The sequence below is a fragment of the Taudactylus pleione genome, unplaced genomic scaffold, assembly GCF_031769625.1.
Source record: "Taudactylus pleione unplaced genomic scaffold, aTauple2 ptg000054l, whole genome shotgun sequence".
Lineage (NCBI taxonomy): Eukaryota > Metazoa > Chordata > Amphibia > Anura > Myobatrachidae > Taudactylus > Taudactylus pleione.
In genome coordinates this window covers 4,350,969-4,372,617 of record NW_028284456.1, presented here as the reverse complement: position 1 = coordinate 4,372,617, position 21,649 = coordinate 4,350,969, and the positions used below count along the sequence as shown (strand labels likewise).

The 21,649-nt window shown below is 40.9% G+C and overlaps 1 protein-coding gene across 3 annotated transcripts in view; it reads right to left on the bottom strand.

Annotated features, from left to right (window-relative positions):
- The window catches only part of GOLGA4 (golgin A4), a 139,055-nt gene that overhangs the window by 94,804 nt on the left and 22,602 nt on the right, over positions 1 to 21,649 (bottom strand). For 2 of the 3 annotated variants that reach the window (XM_088464245.1, XM_088464254.1), the window contains exons 3-9: positions 20,131 to 20,229; positions 15,687 to 15,740; positions 12,082 to 12,396; positions 10,422 to 10,469; positions 9,994 to 10,050; positions 5,532 to 5,630; positions 3,812 to 3,932 (exon numbers count right to left, since the gene is read on the bottom strand). In XM_088464245.1, the coding sequence (XP_088320371.1) occupies positions 3,812 to 3,932; positions 5,532 to 5,630; positions 9,994 to 10,050; positions 10,422 to 10,469; positions 12,082 to 12,396; positions 15,687 to 15,740; positions 20,131 to 20,229 (793 nt within the window). The remainder of the gene's footprint in view (positions 1 to 3,811; positions 3,933 to 5,531; positions 5,631 to 9,993; positions 10,051 to 10,421; positions 10,470 to 12,081; positions 12,397 to 15,686; positions 15,741 to 20,130; positions 20,230 to 21,649) is intronic. The other variant, XM_088464262.1, reaches the window with a different exon arrangement.

Sequence of the window (21,649 nt, the reverse complement as noted above, 5' to 3'; positions counted from 1 at the left end):
GGCAACGTATTTACCATATGTGCCTCAGGATGCACAAAGGGTGGAGAGAGGTGAGTCGCTGGTGGAAGGCGAGTTCTGCAGGTATACTGATGCACATGATTGTATGGAATATTTGAATCAGACCTTTACTGCAAAACCTGACATACGTGATGCACCTTTAGAAAATGTAGATGTGACATTTTACATGGATGGGAGTTGTCATAGACAAACTGACACTGGAGAGTTATGGACAGGTAATGCGTTGTAAATGACGAGGACATTATAGAAGCCGAACCGAGGCGGTCGTCTAGATATGGCAGTATCCTGACTCCTTGTTTTCTGAGACGAGCCATCATGACTGTCATTATCTTGGTAAATACTCGAGGGTCTGTTGCCAGACGGAAGGGTAGAGCCTGGAATTGGTAATGTTGGTTATCTACCGCAAACCTGAGAAAGGCCTGGTGGGATCTTGCAATCGGGACATGCATCTTGTATGTCCAGTGATACCATGAAGTCTCCAGGCTCCATCGCTAGAATAATTGACAGTAGAGTTTCCATAACGAATTTGGGCACATGGATGAATCTATTGAGAGACTCCAGATCCAGGATAGGGCGGTGAGACCTATTGGGTTTGTGAATCAAAAATAAATTTGAATAATAGCCCCTTCCCTGTTGCGTCACAGGAACAGGAACTATGACTCCTGACACAGGAGTGTCCAAATAGACTCCCAGGAGAGGCCGGAGCTCTGACAGGGTCTGCAGGTAGGTTTGTAGCAACAAACCTCTGAGGGGGATGCCTTATGAATGTGATGGCATAACCCTGAGAGACCAGCTCTCGCACCCAGGCATCTGTAGTTGTCTGCTGCCAGGCCTGGGAGAACTGTAAAAGTCGGCCTCCAACCCTGACATCCTCCAAGATTGCTTGGGCTGCGGTTTCCTGTGGAACTGACTGTGTGGCCAAGGACTGTTTCTTTGTTCTACCCTTTGGACAAAAAGGAAAGCGATGATTACTGCCTCCTAGAGGTAGACGTAGATGGCAATTCAGCAGACTTCGGTATAGCCAAAGAAGTCATTATATCATCTAACCCTGGCCCAAACTGTACCTTCCCTGCAAAGGCAAAGATTCCAGAGCATTCTTAGACCCTGCGTCCGCCTTTCAGGTCTTTAGCCAAAGGGTTCTCCGGGCTCCAATCGAGTAAGCAGAGACCCTAGAAGCCAGGATGCCTGTGTCAATTCCCGCTTCCCCCATATACATAGCTGCTTCTCGCATCTGGCCGAGAAGGGACTGCTGCTCTCTGGTTGGATCAACTATAGTATCCTTCAGAGATTTTGTCCACTCCTCCATAGTCTTGGCCACCCAAGCTACAGCCATAGCTGGCCTAGTAATATAGCTCCAGATAGTGAAAACATTGATTTCAAGTGATTATCCAGTTTTCTATCTAACCTCTTTTAAAGAGGAAGCTGCAGGAATGGGCAACGTAACGCTCCTGATTAATCTTGTCACATGAGCATCTATCGTTGGGGGAATTTCCCATTTATTATACACTCCTGGTGCAAATGGGTACCGAGATGTTATATTCCTTGTGGCATAAAAATGCTTACTAGGAGTATCCCATGCTTCAGACATGAGATTCGACAGCTGCCGACTGAGGGAAATAATCCTTACGCCTAAAGATTGGCTCTTTAGATGCCAACAACACCTCCTCTTCCTCCATACTAAGGACAGATCTGACCTCTCTTACTAGAGAGGGAACATCCACCAGGGACTGATGGTCCTCTTTCACTGATACAGACTCAGAACTCCAGAGTATCAAAGTCTAATAAGGAGGTCGAGTCAGACTCCTGAGGCAACACATGACGAGAACCTCTTTTATGACCCTACTTTTTTACTACCACTGGTCTATCCACCTGCGGAGAGGCTGAAGATGGCAGTATACTCTGACTAGAGTGAGCAGCCAAATTACACCAACAGGGATTCATGGGGGGCATACACATAGGATGATGCACATGATGTGCGTACCCCACAGCATGAGGCGCTACAGCAGCCAGAGCCCATACCTCCGTAGCTTTGCCTATTAAATAGGACAAAGCCTCAGGCGTAAAGGCCATCCAAGATGACTCTGGTTCTGGTGCAGGTGTACCAGATATATTGGATAGCTGTTTGCAACAGTTATTACACAATCCATACTGGTTAACATCATGGTCCGATAAGCATGCAGAACAGGACTTACAGGAAATAAGCACTGGAGAGCTCTCATCCTCCCCTTTACCTTCAGACATGACAATGTATAAATGGTATAAGGTATTCAATATAAATGCAATGTGACTTTGTATCAATGAACCGCCCCACACACCTTCAGTGGGATGAGAAACACAGTGATAGATGTACCCGAGAGTTTTGAAAACATAGGCAGTGTACACACAGCAGCTAGCATAGTCACATACAATGCATAAATACACACATTTGCTAAAGAAATAGGGACTCTGGAACAACTGACCAGCCCCGAAGGGGTAATGGTAGGATATAGAGTGCGCTATAAGCCAAACACAAGGGAGAGGTAGACCAAACCTCTGAGAACAACCGCTTCAGCAGTGCACAGACAAATGCTAAACTACAGGCGTCTCACACATGAGTTGTTCAATTATAGCAAACAAAACTTAGGGAGGACACGTTACACGAGGCCTCCGATGCGTCTCAACACCGGAGGCGGGGGAATGCTTTGCACACAAATCCCCAAGAGGAATCGCTTACCTGTCATCTCCGTGACCCGACTGCAGTCCCAGACCTCAGCGAAAGCCGCTAGCTAAGCCACACTGAGGCCTGCCGAGAACCTCAGGGCGTATAGCGGCGTTGGTGTTTTGGCGTCGGCGGAGGTAGGAGTCACGGTGCAAGCGTCTATCAGGACGCCCGGCACCGCTAAACTCTGAAGTTCAAAAGAACTTAAGGTGAAAGTTAAAAGAAAAAAGCCAAGGACTGCCTAGCAGTCCTGCTGTTATAACAGGTGCGTCTTGCCGTGCACCAAACAAAAAACTGAATGCCTTTGGCTGGGGGCGTGATATATAGGGAGGAGGACCAGTGCATGCTGGGAGTTCCAAAGTTTTGCTGTTTGGTGTATTGAATGCGATCCAACTACATACCCAAAGATAGATCCTGTGGACCCTATGGAACCCGAAGAAGAAACAAGCATTTTATTTATGCTTGCATATGATCAGAAAAAAATACATTTAAAAATGTCTGAAAGGTGTAGTAACGGCAAGATGTAGAGTTTGTATCACATTGATACCCATATTATACAGATGATGAAAAAACTAGTAAAAATTAAAAAATTAAATTAACAAAACACAAAGAATAATTTACAATGTCCAAAAATAACAATTACTGTAGATAAAATTATGCTACCAAGAAAACATTTTTGCAGATACTCTGCCAATCCTTCACTTGTTGATCTATAATCAGCACACTTTATGGTTCTAAATTTGATTTTATGAATTGAATAAAAAATAAATAAATCACTGTGGTTGCTAACCATTATTTGAAAACAATTAAATGGACTGGCGATAAAATGTTGGTGCACAAGCAGAACATAAAATCTGAGAGCAAAGCAAATGGGAGTGTTAAAATCTGAAATAATTATGAAGTTGAATTATTTTTTCGCATATCAAGCAATAGCATCATTTTGTAGTATTTGATACATAAAACAATGCTTAATTTTTTTAGCTGCTTTATATGCTAAAAATGTTTATACTACTTTCTCCCAATTTTTGCACTATTTTACATGTTACCGAAAATATGGTTTTGCTGTATAAAAACACACCCAAGTGACTGTCTTACCAGGTGTAGAACCGCTGCCTGCCTCCCCCTCATGCCCAGTGCTCTGAGTTTCAAGCTCTGATGAAGTGATAATTTCCGGTTCAGTTTGTCTTTTTCCAGCCCGTTGTTTGAGTAAGGTTACCTAAACAAATATGTAAGTAAAATGGAGATACAAATCCAATCAAACAAATACACGTTATTGGCACATAGCAAATACATTCATCTCAACAATGTTCTCTACTTTTAGACATATACTGCTGTAGGTCAACTAAACATGGTCCAAACCTTAACCCATTTATCAAGATGGGCTAGGCAGTTCTGTAAAGCACATAGGAGCATATTTACCAACAACCACATATAAAATGCAGTTGGGTAAAAAACTTTCACCCCAATTCACAAAACGGTCATGAAAATGACTGCTTGAAATTATCAAATCAGGGGCTCAGGAACAGAGCTTTCGAAAAAGCCCTGTCCCAACGAATGTGTAGAAGCAAATGATCTTTAGATGGGGTTAGCTGTCAAGGCCAAGCTCTGAAATCCAACTTGCATAGAAACCTATGGGGGCTGCTTTTGCGATCGAAAATGGAGGACAGCAGCAGATATTGGAGATATCTGCTGCGGCCTCTCCTTGTTACATCTAAGGCAGGGGTCTTCAACCTAGGCCCTCCAGCTGCTATGGAACTACACATCCCAGCATGCACTGCCATAGTTTTAGCATGCTGTTATATCAAAAAGGTGGCAGTGCATGCTGGGATGTGTAGTTCCATAGCAGCTGGAGGGCCAAGGTTGAAGAAGACCCCTGATCTAAGGGATACATAGATTTTGTGAGGATCCCCAAAAACACACAAAATAGCTTTAATAAACAGGCCACATACAGTGGCAAGCATAAACATATACCATATCAAGAACCTTTTATATGCCAGATGGTGGTGGAGAATGGATATATAGTCCAACATTTTCTATGACAACTTTCCATTTAGCAACTTTGTTATGCCCTTTATCAGTGTATTACAAGGGTGTTTCTATAATATTACTTGTGTAATGTTCTCTATTTCCTTCTAATTTCCCATCAGGCCAAAGCAGGTAGACCACTGCTTCCCCTCATAAAACTGTACCCTCATATCAGTCATACTGGCCCAACATCAGGTGTAAGATGGCGGGGCTGGCAGAAACATGGTCAAACATTGAGGTGCGTAATGTGATCAGATTTCTGCGTCAGCTCATCAGCAGCTGAAATTCATGCCAAACTTGTCGGGGTGTACGGTGACAACATCATGTCACGCAAACTGATTTGGGTTTGGTGCACTGCCTTTTATAACGGTAGGACAGACATCGATATGAGCAGTGATCCGTCCAGCCGAGCACGTTCACTACAGATGACAATTTGGGCCCCCCATTGAAGGTCTGATTCAGGAGGACAGATGCATTACTATTGATCTTTGGACCATTGAAGAAGTACCTGGGTGGAGGGTGATTTGCAATCAAGGTGTCATGTCCTGGCTGCAGGCGCTGACACTGATCTCTTCTATGCCAGAATAGATGCCTTGGTGTAACGTTGGAACAAATGCTTAGACAAGTAAGGGGACTTTGTTGAAAAATAATCTGTACCAAGGCCATACTATTGATAATACGTATATGTACTAGTTGAATAGAATTACGCAATGAGAGGTTACCTTATTGATTGAACCACCCTCGTATTTCACGGTCCATTCATTTACCAAATATTTGAGTAGGTTCTTACCTGAGTCTGTAGCACACTAATTAGCTGGTCTTTCTCCTCAAGGGAAGCATCAAACTCTTCCTGCAGGTGCTTCTTGGCCTGCTGATCCATCTGTAGCTCCTGAAAAGAAAATTTACAAATGTATTTGTCTAATCAAACGTTTTCCATTTCAGTGCGTGTTATGTACTGTATGCCCTGCCTGTGCAGATTAATTCTAAGTAGGGTATAGAAGGTAATGTTAAAAAGATGGAATACATTCAATTAATACAAAGGCACTACACTCTGTTTTAAAATACTATATTTAACATCTGGATCTATTTTTATCTATTACCAATTGTCTTTTGATCATCTGTTCTGAATTGAACAGGTCCTGCAGTAATTGAAACCTGTTTTTGCACTCCGTTGCTATATGTATATATAAATATATATAATCATTTAAACTTTTACCTGTAATAGTTATCATTTAATAATTGTACACACACTACTCAGCTACATTAGAGGGTGAGCGCGAGCTAGCATATATTCTTATCCCACTACACTCTCCCATAGCATTACTTTATCCAAATAATTCTCAACTTCGGCAACTGGAGTAGCCATAAGTGGAAAATTATTCCAACTGAACACCAGGAGAAATGAAAGAGGCAGGTTAGTAATATCTTCTACTATGTAGCAGTGCAGTTACACAAAGTACCAACTAATAAAGGAGCAGAATATACTTAAATATCAGGTTTAAAGCACAGGAAAAAAACAAAACAAAAAACTATGAATGTGAGCAATACAGAGCAGAGAGCAAGCACCACGTGTTAGGTGTTTGTTAAAACATGAACTTATATTATATGTGAAGTCACTTATTAATTGAAGCAATGTTTTGAGGTTTTTACATACATTTTTGTATTTATTTCAAACACTTTGCTAACACATTTGTTTGTGATATTTGAAAGTTTATAAAATATGTAATGTGGTGTAAAAGCGCAACATGAAGACTGTGGGGTGGAACACTTGGGAGAACCCCAAAACGGAAATGTTCATAGATAAATGTATGACGATAAAATACATGTCCAGTTAGTGGGTCATCTTCGGACTCATGCCCCAAATGAGGGGGGCAGTCTGCGCTTCACAATTGTGGTGTGATGGTGGGGTGACTGGGAGGGAGGTGGGATGAGGAAATGGTAGGTGCAGCAGCGTAAAAACAGGAGTACCTGTGCCTGTTGGTTCAGACGGAGGAATATGTGGTACACGTGCGCTCCTAAGGGTGGGTGGGTGTGTGTGTGTGTGTATGTGTGAAAGGGAAGGTGAAAAAAAAAAAAAAAGGGGGGGGGGGGTGAGGGGGGAAATAAGGGGGGTGGGGTTGTGGGATAGGAAGGGAGTGGAAGTGTGGGGCTGTTGGGGAAACGGAAGTGTGGGTATGTGGCTGTTGTATAGATAATGTTTGTGGGTGAATATAAATGATGCAGACAATAAGTGTAGGATCCAACCTTTTCTTGGGTAAGGCACAATGCTTCCCTAGGTAGTTCCATTATATGGTGTGGGGATTAGCAGATAAGTATTGTGATCCTCGTATGGGGAGTGGGTGTACCCTGTCAGGGGGCTCCTTTCCGTGCGGTCCTTACTCCTGCACGTTCCCCTGCTGGACCTTTGGTCTACAGTCTTGCTGAACCGGGATGTGGGGTGTGAATAAAGTCCAGTACTTAGGTACAAAGATTCCAGAGACAGAGCGAGATGCCGCTACTGCACTACCAGTAGGTGTGGATTGTCCTGTGGTTCTTTACAGCTTTGGCTGTGATCCCAGATGTTAGCCGAATGTTACGTGACACCTCCGCGAGCCAGCAGGGTGTCTGGCGGACGGTGCGCCCGTCAACGTTCTTCGGTGGAGTGATGCGATGCGGAGAGCCGCGTGGTGGGGTTGATCCACGGTGGAGTCAATAGGTGGTATTGGGCACAGTGATGAGGCTGGTGGGGGGGACCCAGGGTCTGCCCTGTGGTACGGTGCTGGATCCTCTGCAGCCTTTCTTTGTGCTGTGGCACTGGTGCCTTCTTCAAGGAGGTGTGAAGAAGGCACCAGTGCCGAAACGCGTTGGAGAATCAGCACCCCCCACCAACCACCAGAACTCTGACCACTGTACTCATTACCACACCACAAAGAAAGGCTGCAGAGGATCCAGCACCACGCCGCAAGGCAGACCCTGGGTCCCCCCCACCAGCCTCATCACTGTGCCCAATACCACCTATTGACTCCACGGGACCGTGGATAAACCTCACCACGCGGCTCTCTGCACCGCAGCACACCAAAGAACGTTGACGGGCGCACGGCTGCCAGACACCCCACTGGCTCGCGGAGGTGTCACGTAACATCCAGCTAACACCTGGGATCACAGCCAAAGCTGCAAAGAATCACAGGACAATCCACACCTACCGGTAGGTACAAAGATCCCAGAGACAGAGTGGGACTCCGCTACTGCACTAAGTACTGGACTTTATTCACACCCCACATCCCGGTTCAGTAAGACTGTAGACCAAAGGTCCAGCAGGGGAACGTGCAGGAGTAAGGACCTCATGGAAAGGAGCCCCTTAAAAGGGTACACCCACTCCCCAACCGAGGATCACAATACTTACCTGCTAATCCCCACACCATATAACGGAACTGCATAGGGAAGCATTGTGCCTTACCCAAGAAAAGGTTGGATCCTACACTTATTGTCTGCCTCTTTTGTATTCACCCACGTACACCCACAAACATTATCTATACAACAGCCACATATCCCCACTTTCATTTCCCCAACAGCCCCACATTTCCACACCCTTCCTATCCCACAACAACCCCCATCCCCTTTTTAACCCCCTCCCCCCCGTTTTTTCACCTTCCCTTTCTCCCACACACACACACCCTTAGGAGCGCATGTGTACCACATATTCCTCATGCCCCAAATGTGCCGCTTCCCCTGCTGATTTCTGGAATTGTCCCTGTGTAGCTTTCTTTTGGTCTAGGGTGGTTGCTTGTACTCATAATACGAGTGTACGAGTTCCCTTATTGACCCCTCGCATTTGTATTTTTGGTCTTGATCTGGACGAGTCTCTCACCGCCCCCTTACAATTATATGAGAATAATCTTTCATCGCTAGCCCGAGTGAGTATTGCTAGAACCTGGGTGACCTCCAATCCTCCCTCATTCCCCTCTTGGGTAGGTTTAGTTAATGTAACAGTATCCCATGAGCATTTCATGTAACAAAAACTAAAATGTCCCTTAAAATTTGATAAAGTTTGGACTCTTTTGCAGGAATCCAGATATGCTCTTGCTACCCCCTCTCATGACTGTCCTTGATGTTTTAGGTTACGTCTTATTCCTTTGCCTCCGTCAGACCGCACCTCTGTTATATTATTGGTGATATTTGATTGTGATTACAATTTTTATTGAGATTAGACTGTATTGTATTTCCCGGCTGCATTTTTTATGTTTTGCCTGTATACCACAGTTGCTTTCTTTGGCTGTATATTTCTCATTTCAGTAGGTTATAATTCTTTTCTTGTATATATTGTTTTGTTTTACTTTATTTTTTGTTCTTTATTTTTACTGTTTTGTTATTGAATACCTTTCAATAAAAATACTTGATGTAAACAAAAAAAAACAAAAACACATTGTCAAAACAAAACAATGTGCCTTCTGACTCACTGCAGATCTGTTATAGTATGTCCATTTGTCAACTCAAATTTTTTTTATAGGTCAAACAGTTAAACTACAGAACATGTCAATATATTTGCTGCAACATCAATGGTCTAAGGCAGCGATAGACAACCTGATACACTTCGGAACTGCATTATTGGCCTCACATTATGCTTAATCTCAGCAAATCATTATTTTAATAGATTTAAGTAATGAAAGAAAGAGACACCTATCTACAATTACATACGAGCAGGACTTTTAATTAAGCGTTACAACCGAAAACAAGTAAATATGATAACAAAGCAGGAAGGAACTGGGGGCTGAGAGTTACCCTTCGCTGGTCTAAAGGGCAAAAGGCGGCCTTCCAAGAAGCCTTCACTTGTAGCCCCCAGTTTCTCCCTGCTTTATTGTCATATGTGTTTATTATACAGTAGCTAGTAATGCTTGTTTAAGATGCCTGCTGATATGATGTTACAGATGTGTATCTTTCTTTGATTACATTTATTAATTTAACTAAAACTACTGAGATTAAGAGTAAAGCAACTCACATACTAAATACAGCCAAAAAGTGCAATGCTGTGTGGTATCTCCATAATTACCTACTACTATTTTTATGGAGCTGGAAACCTCAATTGACACAGCAGCTGGCAGGAATATTTAATTCATTCTCTTAAGAGGCATAGAGGCGATTGCAGCGACTCTCCACTAATACCAGCTAGCCTCCATGGCAATGTTATCAGGAGGAAAGAAGAAGGATTGATATTGTGAGTCAAGAATGAACCTGAAGTTTGTGTGTAGTTCGAGGAATAGAAGATCAAAACTTACCTCCCGCAGTTCTCCAATTCTCCTTAGTGCTTTATCCTGGCTTTGGCTCAAAATGGACTGAAAATAATAATATAAAAAGAATAAATAACCAATAAGTTTTGTAATAAAAATAATAATAATAAAAAAAAAGGATAAAAACAAGTAGATCAGAAGTCTCATTGACCCTCGAGTACTACTCATTGCATAGCACTCTCTCCCTATCTGACCATCAATGTTTGTGCTCCATGCTGCGATTACTGTATCAATGAACTGCGGTCCTAAATACAAACAATGTGAAAACACTTGTGCTATAAAATGTTACCATTGGCCCCACAACTTGCATAATACTAATCTAAGCAAATATGTTATTGGCATGCTATGGGTTAAAGTAAAACAAATGGCACAATGTAATGCTCCTAAATACATTGGGATCAGAGTGTCAATCTCACCTGAAGTTTCTCTTTGTCCCTCTGCACAGTCCTATATGTTGTGACCAGCTGTAATGCAAACATAAAAAAGTAAACTAATGGGCTTACACAGTATGATGAAAAACAGATAACTAAAATCTACTCTTTCCAACTGAGTGAGCTGCCAGGTCCCATGCTACTCTGCTCTACATTGAAAGTTGTAAGTTTGCTGGGACATTCTCTTGGTTCCAAGTTGTGTGGGGAACTGGGTACAAGCATCGATACTATTTATCCGTAAGTCTGATCTAACACTTGCTACAATGTAACAGATCCACACTGCTATTTGTTTTTAACAAGCATCTTCTGAATCGAATATACAACTTACAGCTATACTAACATTAATGCTGCCAAATTTAACATACAATTTACAGCTATACTAATGGTGCCTACACACATGGCGATATTTTACCCGATCTTGCCGATTCCGAAGCATCGGAACGATAGATCGTGTAAAATATGCCCAAATCGTGAGTCCCCACTCACGGTCACAATGCGAAGCGCGTCCTCGCAGGTCGCACATCACATCTTCAGATCTGCCGTGCTGTAGGGCAGATCTGACAATCTCAAGTCACGATGCACTGGATAGTTTAGGAGGCACGAGAGATCATGTGTCAAATTGGCAGCTTTTTCAGACCAAATCGTGCCTACGACTGCCGCAGAGCTCCTGGGGAGAGTTCAGGGGGAAATCGTACACATTGTGGGATTGTGAGCACATCGCTATGTGTGTAGGCACCTTTACACCATTGCTGCTTCAATAACTAACAAAATTAAGGTCTGCAGAATATTTGTGTGCATGCTGTATTCTGCAAAAGTGCACATAGCTTGATTAGGTATTGCAATTGCCATATTCCTGTGCTAAAGCTACACATTTATTAGTACATTTTTGTTTAATTATTGAGAATTATATGTTTTAACTTATTTACTGGCCGGTATATGTATTAATATATAATTTTTATTGAATAAATAGAGCCATTTGTGCTGGCAGTCAGCGCTTCGATCTGTATTTATATTTTGTGTGCTTTCTCTAGGGGTTGGAAATTGCCCCTGTATAGAAGCTGCAGATTGTCACAGAAATCTCCGGCAAAGTGCTAATTAGCACTTCAGATCGCAGTCCCCATTATTGTCAATGGGGACTAGGATCTGCCCCCTATGTGCTAAACGCCAAAAAGCTATGTTTTTTGGAGTTTAGCCCCGGTAATTTATACTATCTTCAAATGGTGTAAACTACTGTAAGCCTATGGAGGCTCCAGGGGCAAGAGAGATCTTTCGATCTCTCCCCCGCAGCCCTGGCCAGCCCCGGAAACTGACAATGTGCACATACGCAGTGTCAGCTTCTCCCGGGGAAGCCTTTCACTTCTGTGAAAGACTTCTCCAATTTGCGGGGGATATAACTCGCAGGGACAGCGGTTAACGCAACCGTTGTCCCTTTGAGTTCCCCTTGGTACATAGTGGGGATATTTTCATTAAAAATGAAAAAATTCCTGGCGAGATGGATACATTGGGAGTTATATTCCTTGGCCACAGTAAAGGCATTCCATTATTTTAAATAATTTAAGTAAATTGGTTCAATATCTATATTTTATTTACATTCAGTATCAGTGGACATAAAAATAATCACATTACTCCAGTCACATTGCCATACCTCAGAATATTTCCCTCGGTAGTTGCCCAAGCTCTTCTCCATCCTGCGCAATCGATGAAAAAGCTGTTCTCTATTGAGCCCCTCCAGATTCCCCCCAGATTCTTCTGCCTCACTTTCAATATCGGAGGGAGGATCAAACACTGGACCAGGACTGTCCGTCTCTATTCGATTTAAGGACTCGCGTGAACCACTTCTCACAAGAGATTCTTTCGATGGAGAGCGGAACAATGTTTCCTTCACTGGGCTCCGGAATAGGGACTCCATCGAAGGGACACGTAGTTGTAGCATTTGTGCAAAAGACTGACCCTCATTCTTCTGCAACAATGATCAAACATAGCTTAGCAAAACATGTCATTCATTGATAAATGGAACAGGTAGGTATAATAGAGTTCTCTGAGAACATGCGTGTCTACATTTATTTGACTGGTGAGTCTGTGGTAGACAAAGAATAATGCATAAAATAAGGCAGACTACTGGATTTCTACTCAATATGATTAGAAATAAACATACATACAGATCGAGACCACTTCAGGAGTGTCTGAAATGGACCACTATCACAGTTAAGGTATTGTATGTATGTAAGTACACACAAGATTTTATACTTGTTTAATAAAATGTACTGCATTTTTCATAGTACTTTACTATTATGTGCTACTTGTCTATGTGTTACAGTTACACTCCATGAGAAATGTCCAAGACTCATGGAGGTGCTCCAGCACTATTTAGTGGTAGTACATCAGCAACTTCAACCAGCGGACGTATCCTACACCCAGGACCAAGGAAGATCCTTCTACACTGGGCAAATTAGAAAAGACAATTATAAAGTGACATATCTGGTATGTGGTTTGGCGGTCTCTAATTCGATCTTACAATTGGACCTTATGCTCTTTTCCTTTGTTATATGGTTATTTTATATTAATATATACATACATATGTGTCCACATATATCTATCCTCTGTGTGCTACAAGTCACGTTACACATAACGCGTGAGTGCGCTGAGACTGGGCAGCGCAGTGTCTTTTCAGAACATAGGCATGCTGCATATCATCTTAATAAGCAGAAGCTGCTTGTGCGTCCTATTTGCATTGAATAAAATGCATTGGAAGGTAAAAAGTCTCACGAAAAGATGCTTGTCGCCATCGAGTCACACCACAGCGCAACTATAAGTGTTGTTTAACGCACTAGGAGGCTAGATGTATGTGGGCACATCTGTATTTGGAGAGGACATATCTCCATTGTTTTGCTTCAGCAACTTGGTAAAATATTATGCTTAATGGATAATTCTTGCGGAACATTTATTTGTCTATGGGCCTGATTCAGACGGAAGTTAATACCACCATTGCTACAAATTTGTATGCAGCGGCTGTGCGAACACACATGCAAGTGTCACAGCTGGGGTTTGCATTGGATGTCCACTGCTGCATTGCAAATCCAAGCGATTGCATAAAAAGACACTGCATCGGATGCAGATCAGTCAATTACCAAAGTTCTGAGAAACCCTTTGATTACTCAAAATGGGCACTGGAATGGAGACGCTGGAGCATTTGCAACTGCGTACAGGATCGCAGTTGCAGCCTCAGACACGCCCCCAAAACGGTCACGACATGCCTGTGTTTTTTTTGCTAGTCCCCACTTACTTTCCCCAAATGCTCCCTGGCTGCCATTCACTCTGTGGCCAAACCTTCAGTGCAAATGGCGTCAATAATGAACCTTGATGTATGTGCAATGCGACCCATACGCAGATTAATTATAATCGCTCAACTGCATAAACTGACATTGCCTCCATTTCTGAATCAGGCCTTTTGTTCCATATCTATAGAGACTGGGCAGCTATATAGTTAATAGCCCTGGGGGACTGAAATAAATTTATAACCTGTATGTATATATTTATTTATTTAGCTCTGGCAATATACACTGGAGAATTAAACAATATTAGTCGTTTTGGTGATCATTTTTTTATCACAATGTACTATATAATCAGTATGCAATGCTACTTTCTCAGCAATCAGGCTCCTACAAAGGAGCTTCAAAGCCATACCACCAAAGGTTATACGGTCCACACGTATAACTGGGGAAACAGGAAGCATCTTGGTCAAGGGAGCAGAAAAGTCAGATGCCAAGCGTTAATACACACGCTGGCCACCCTAGTCAGAAGTTGGACAACAAGCAAAAACTCCAAACAGAGCAGGCCACAACACCATGCGGTCACCAATGATAACATTACATGCCTGCCTATTTCATTATGCAAGGTCTTGGGTTGCGTAAAAATGGCTATTATCAATGTATATGTATTTGCTAAGCATGAAGCCTATGCTGTCAGGATGGATAGGCAAGAGTTTAACCTGAACAGGCCAGGTGGTCAAGATATTATAGACCACATCTTAACATGAACTTGTAGCAGACATATAGGACAGTATGATCTTTGCAGACATGGGTCCTTCAACAATCAGACAATATGAAAGTCATAACTGCATTATCTTTTTTTTTTTTTAGTAATTTTAAGATTATAGCCTCATTGCATTTCCTACAGAACACAGTTGGTAAGATGCACATGAACAGTGAGAAGAAAAGATTGCAGTAGTGACTCTGGGGTGAGGGCATTTAGTAAATCCCTCCTCTCTTTGCAGAGCTGGATACAATAAGTTATGAAGGAAACAGCAAAGTTAGAAAGAAAAAGGGGATTATAGGTTATTGAGGATGAACACTAATGATCCATTGGCTGACTATGGAAAAAGGTGCTCTCCGAAAACTAAAAGTTGATCCAAGAATTATAATAGCTTCCATGGATGTGTGTGCAAATAACTATTTCTGAAATTATTTCACAATTTATTTTTCCTGTTTCTAGAACTAGTTCGAAAAATGAAAGGTTACACAAAAAAAAGGCGTTGGTGCGGAGTACATTGGGCAAGCTGTGCTGCGTACTTCCAGAAAAAAAAGCACTAGTACTAGGAATAATGGTGGAGAAGGCTATTCTCGCGTTATATACACAATGGGGTATATATATATGCAGCAGCTGCTTGCTTCTGTGTGGGTTTGACCTCAAAATGTAAAGCGCTACTTGTATTAAATATATTTATGCCCAGAGTATTTCTGCACTTAGGAAAGCTGCCACTTGGCCATTAATTTTTTGAATCAAGCAAATTACATCCAGTAGTGTAAGCTCAGAGGGACTATACAGATATATTGATAAACATTCAATTATACAGTAATAAAACAAGTGTGTGTGCGGAAGTGCACACTTATACATCAGGAAACATAAGCTTCCACACAAAGACACATGTATATTTACATTGTAATATAAGAACTTGACATTGGTCAACTGCTGGGTAACTTTCACTAGTTTATTGTAACAATAAAAGTTAAAAGAACTTCACTCATCTTTATAGACAACACTATGCCAATCTTCCCACTAGCTAGGATTTCCCCTTCCATAGACAGCAGAAGCAAAAGGGACACCTTCAGTTTATAAAAATATTTATAAGTCAATATTTCATATATTGGATATGTTTATAACTTCTGAATAATACAAGCAATCTTGTGACATTCTGCAGAAACAAAATATTGAATACCTAAACCATGTTAGAATGATTTAAGACGGACTCACCGGAGTGGAGGAAGAGTCATTGCCATTTACGCCGTCTACAGATCTGGACATGTTCTGGGTAAAAAGTTGAAGGCATATGCAATTATACATGTACAATATATTTTGCTTTATTAGATATAGCAAAGTAACTGAGCATTTATATTGCGTTAGTTCTGTAAAACAGGAATGCATAATAAGTACTTCTATTGTAGTTAAATACAGAATGTGTGTTCAGGACAATACACAAATACAACTTTGGGATATGTTCTATGGAAGCCTAATATCCAGAAAAACTCTAAAAAGCAAAAACATATACAAAAACGAATAAATAACTGCTACTACTTGGTGATCATGTCATACACACAGACATGTTCAAATGTCTCCTCCTATAATTACTATGAGGAGAGCAACTAAACAATTTAATGAATAGGGGGATTATATGAGCAGTGTGTGGGAAAAAGTGGAGTCAATTAAAATTAAATTTAACATATTTAATTATGGTGCTCCAAATTCTGGCAAAAAAACACTTTATACTGAAAACCCCCACACACCTAGTATTCCAGATAACAAATCCCATACTTGTTCATTTGTATCTGTTGACATTTCTGTGTTTTGCAGCTTAGACAATCGCTGAATTTGGCTGTATTGTAAACACAGATATTTCCCGCCCCCCAATAAGGATTTTATTTTGTTACATGTATATTAGAAAGCATATTGGGTAAATTCCCGAATAATGTTCAAATGTATAGCTGTGCACATTAATGATCTACCAGAATAAGCCATATGCAACATAAGCTTATGTTTGTGTATGCACATCACACAAAACTGTAAATCCATTAGGGAGTTTACCCTTCAACCAATATTGACACAGATATAAAAAAAAGTTTAGTTAAAATGTTATGTTGCTTCTTTTATGAAAATTAACAGGCCACTTACACCCATGCAACATATATATTAGTTCATGAAAAAGTACAATACAAAATCGCTGAAAGCATTTAAGAAAGCACATTAGCACTGAAAAAGGGGCCATGCTTTCTGGCACAATTCACAGACTTGGAACTTATGATGAACAGAGACAGCTTGTCATATGAAACCTTGCCCTGTGTGTTGAGTACAGTCAGCAGACTCATTACTAGCCAGGTAAAAGTAACATTGTAAAATTAGTGTGTAAATCACCATATCTCACACTAAATTTACAATGTTACTTTTTCCTGGCTCATGGGTGGAGCAAGACAACATGGCTCACAAAGCCATTCATAATGGAACTATATTATTCCTTCTATGCAAGCCATAGAACATTCTATGCAAGTCATATTGTACATTACCTCACCTCAAGTAGGAGCTGGCTTTATATAAACAAATCAATAACAATCAGATAAATTATCTACTAGCAAATACCCCGGGTATTGCCTGTTTTTTTGTTTTTTTTCGCTTTAATCCCTCTGCCTCTCTCTCCTGGCCCCTCACCCCTCTATCTCCTGGTCCTCAGCCCCAATATCCCCAACCCCTTTCCCTCTGTTTCTCTTCCACTTACCTTTACCTCCATTCCCCTTCAGATGCCGCTCCTCCGCCCAGTCACCAGTGGAGCGCCATGGGCTGGGTGGGTGCACATTAGGATAAATGTGCGCCCAGCTGGCCAATGACACTCCATTGGTGACTGGACAGATGCACCCCCAGCAGGTAACCAGTGACAGGTGCGCAAGTTGTGAGGTCTGATGGGCGAGCACCAGTGCAATGACCTAATTTTAATCAGCCATCATCTTTATCATATAGAAGCAGATCTAAATTATTAGTCTTGGATGACAAATGTCAAACATTGCTAATGATTAAATATGGTCATGTGAAAAAGACAATACACCATCTTTCAAATATGTTTGTTTACACAGTAGTACACAATTAACAAACATTTAATTCCCATCAAGACCTAAAACTGATGGGACATGACCAATAGCCCATAAAGAAATAAGCCAACAAAAAGAAGTTAGGTGTGAAAAATTAATGTACCGCTTCATTGCTTTCATACCAATAAAGGCAATTAAAATAAAAACAAACACCCTTGACATTAAGGACTGGAGGATTCCGGTTTAAAAACACACCTGCAAAGGTCTCAGGGAAGAAATGATTGCTGCTCATCAGACAAAACGGTCTATAAAGTCACAGGATACAGGTTCCAGAGGTGGACATCCCAACAGACAGATTCCTCAGAGCATCATACTGTCTGACCTCTGGGCAAAAGTATCTAGAAACTACAGCGTGGGAGCTTATCAACTAAATAAATTGTAAAATATATGGCCCTACTATTAAAAAACAAAAGGACTGCACAAGTATTGTTCTCATGTAATGGTAGCCAGGAGTTCTTCTATCAACCCCCCTTCCTTACTGTAACAAATGAAAAACGAACAACCCCCAAAACATTGCCGTATTGCTTAGGACGTAAAGTGGAGCAGTTTGGTCTTAATGTACAATGACATGTTTGGTGAATACCAAAACAAAGAATATCACAATAAAATTGTACCTTCATACCTGTTGTCATACATAGTGCTGAAGGGGTGATGATCTGGGAATTATGCAAAACAACAATGATCCTAAACACCTACAACTATATAATGCAATGATTTAAGGAGAAAAGCAGCAATGTTTTAGATGACCAAGTCAAAATCCAGACTTCAAACCCATAATGATGCTGTACCAGAAAAATGTGTATATACAAATGTCCTCAAACATCAATGAGCTGAAGCAGTGTTATAAGAAATGGGCAAAAGTTGCTGAAAAGTAATGCAAGATGCTGATATATTCATACATAAAACAATTACTTCAAGTTACTGCTCAAATCGATTCTACAAGCTACTGAATCAATAGGTGAATTTATTTTTCACACACTACTCTTATGTTGGCTCATTTTTGCTGAATAAGACAAAAATAAAATATGTTATGTCTCACATGAGATTGGCGTTATTTCACTTAATCCTCACAGGAGCTACACGATTGGTAATTGTGATGGGATGTGCATAGAAAAAAAAAAAACACAGCTATAAAAGGGTTGTTCTCTAATTTTCACATGGTTGTGTTAAAGAAGAAATATTCATAAATTTACATTAAAATATTTTTTTTTCTTTTAGGAATTAGTCTGGATTCATGTACAGAACTTATTGAATTCCACTGAAAAAAAGTGACAGTGACTAAAAAAATTCTATGGGTTATGTAGAAGGCAATCCTCCCTGTTTACACCCACCTCTAGCTACACTTTGCAATCAGCCTCCATGCTACACTAAACTCCTGTATACTTCTGAAATGAATCTGCCGGCCTGTTATTCATATTGTTTCTATCTTCACTCCGAATTACTAACATCCCATCTACTTTCAGCATTCTCAGCATTGAACTATGCCAACACACGTCTACAGGAGATGTGCATACTGCATGTGGCCTGTACCTAGCACTGGGACAAGTAATCTAACATCATATTTCATTGAAATGACCCCAATGTAAGCAACACTAGGGTCACTTCAATGACAATACAAATCCATCCTCATGCATTTGTACAGCTAACGGTCTTTATAAATCTACGTGTGTAATGTGCCAACAAAGCAATTGAATTTAGAGTTTTCAAAATTACTAACCACAATGTGGGAGTCACACAGCTTGACTTAATGATATATTTTAATTGCCCAAACTTTAAATGGCCATCTCAGTACTATGATGTTAGCAAGTCAAACCCACATTTAAAAAACAAAAACAATAGCCAGAGAATTCTATGTGGTGAGCATCATTTTTAATGTGTACTTTATTTTATTGAAAATAACTATGTATTTTATTACTAAAAATACACATGATGTGGTAAATGGCTGTCTGGTTAAAATCATTCCTGGTGGAATAAACATCGGAGAACATGGAAATTTGTAAGTATTACATTATCCTTGATATTGCACTTTTTTTTTTTTGTAAGTACATAAGGTTGCATATACTGTAAGTAAATAGAACATTGACAAATGTTTTTTTTTTTTTAATTATTCACTATTGCCTATAAAGTAATTAAAACAGTCTTTTCACTGAAATATCTGTACTATACTTAATAACCAGTTCTAAGGAGACATACTGCAAGTTACTAGGTGTTCTATGCTTTCTGTAGCTCATATATACTGAGTTACCGTTGTCCTTCCTGGATACAGATCATAAAAGAAGTTATTGGAGGGTTGTTAATTTTGCAGGTTAATAAGAAGCACTGGGGAATTAGGCTCGTGCAAAAGCCTTATCATGAAAGCAGTATGAGTAAGCACTTGCATATTAGCACAGGAACAGGTTAATCCTTTAAATTAATTGAAACCCCACAAACAGAAAGCACAGAGAAACAAAATGCCATTTAGTGGTTACTAGTACACAGAGGTATTGAACTACTACTGGAGGGTTCTAGAAGCAGATCTAGAGTAATTCCACTTCAGGCACTGCTGAAAGGAAGGGTGGACTCACCACACTGCCACTCTGTGGTTTGGACCTTTTGGTTTGGTCCAGAGCAAAAATAGTGTATTCAGAGAGTAAAGCAGGCTCTGCTATCATCCCGGCCAGCAGCTGTGCCATACAATGCAATGGAATGAGGAGATAAGTCATCATCAGACAGCAAGGATGTGATCAATTCACATTACAATTCACATTTCCCACTTTAAGATGTTGGGAACATTTGAGTAAACTGGTGCACAGAAAAAGGCGATATAAGCCTGGTAACGTACTACAGCAGCCTTTTCCTGTGCACCAGTTTTAATAAACCTTCCACATTCAGTCTAACAAAATAAAAACCAAGTAGAAAACATGTGGACTAACAGACATATAGATGACTTTATTAATTAGATATTTCCTTGCGGTTTTCAAAGGAGTTTCAACTGTTGGAGAATATCTATCATAAACCATTTACACTATTAAATCACTAAACGCAAGACAATTTAGAATCCAAACACTAACAATTTGATGGAAAAAAATGTTAATACTCACTACATTACAAACATTTCATAAACTGAGCAATATATCTCACATGTCATTCTAAATCTAGTAGATGAAAGTGACATGCTCTCCTGTATGGTTCAGCTCTTGCTTAGGTCTATGTGCTTCTCTTCCCACTGGTCTCCCCTGTACCACATCCCCACTTACCTAACACATGCACCAAGCCACCTTGGGCTGTGCTCGCTCCACAGGTACTAGAGCAGAGGTTCCCAAACTCCATAATTACAGTCCCGGGTTTATGGATGTCCATGCTTGAGTCCAGATGGATAAATCAAATTGACTGAGGTACTAATTAAGTCACCTGTGTTCAAGCTTGGATATCCTTAAAACATGGACTATAATGACGGAGTTTGGGAACCTCTGTACTAGAGATTTAATATTCTCTCTCGCCCTCTCTTTCCTCAAGTGCTCTGTTCAATATGATCAGGGCTCAGAAGGCAAATATCAAATTCTGCTACCTTCTATGTTCCAGGGGATGTGCCAAGCGGTGCACCTGGACAAGAATATTCAGGCATGCATGCAAGCTGTGTGAACACTGTAGTGCAGCAATGTAACACAAATGGGTGTGGTATAAAAGATCGACAATAAAAAGGTCGCCATGCAATAGGTCGTTCAGGTACAAAAGGTACCCTCCCCTTAGTGCCTAACCTTAGCTGTCCCCTCCGGTAGCCTAAACCAAACCCGCCCCAAGTGCTTAACCCACCACACACACCATATAACCGTAAGAATGTTGAAAATAAAGAAACATAAAAAAAAGGTCAACCATTTTTTGTGTCGACCTTTTGCACTTCAACCTTTTGTATCCTGTCAACCATCTGGTGTCGACCTATTGACTGTCGATGCTTCATCCGGATAACACACAACTTTGCTTGTCACAACCCTGTTTGCCACAACGTAATAGTCCATTCCCTGCATGTGGTTAGAGGCGAACGTGTTGGACACTGCTGTGCTAGACTATCAAATATAAAGTTAGAGTAAGCAGTGCCACCTCTAA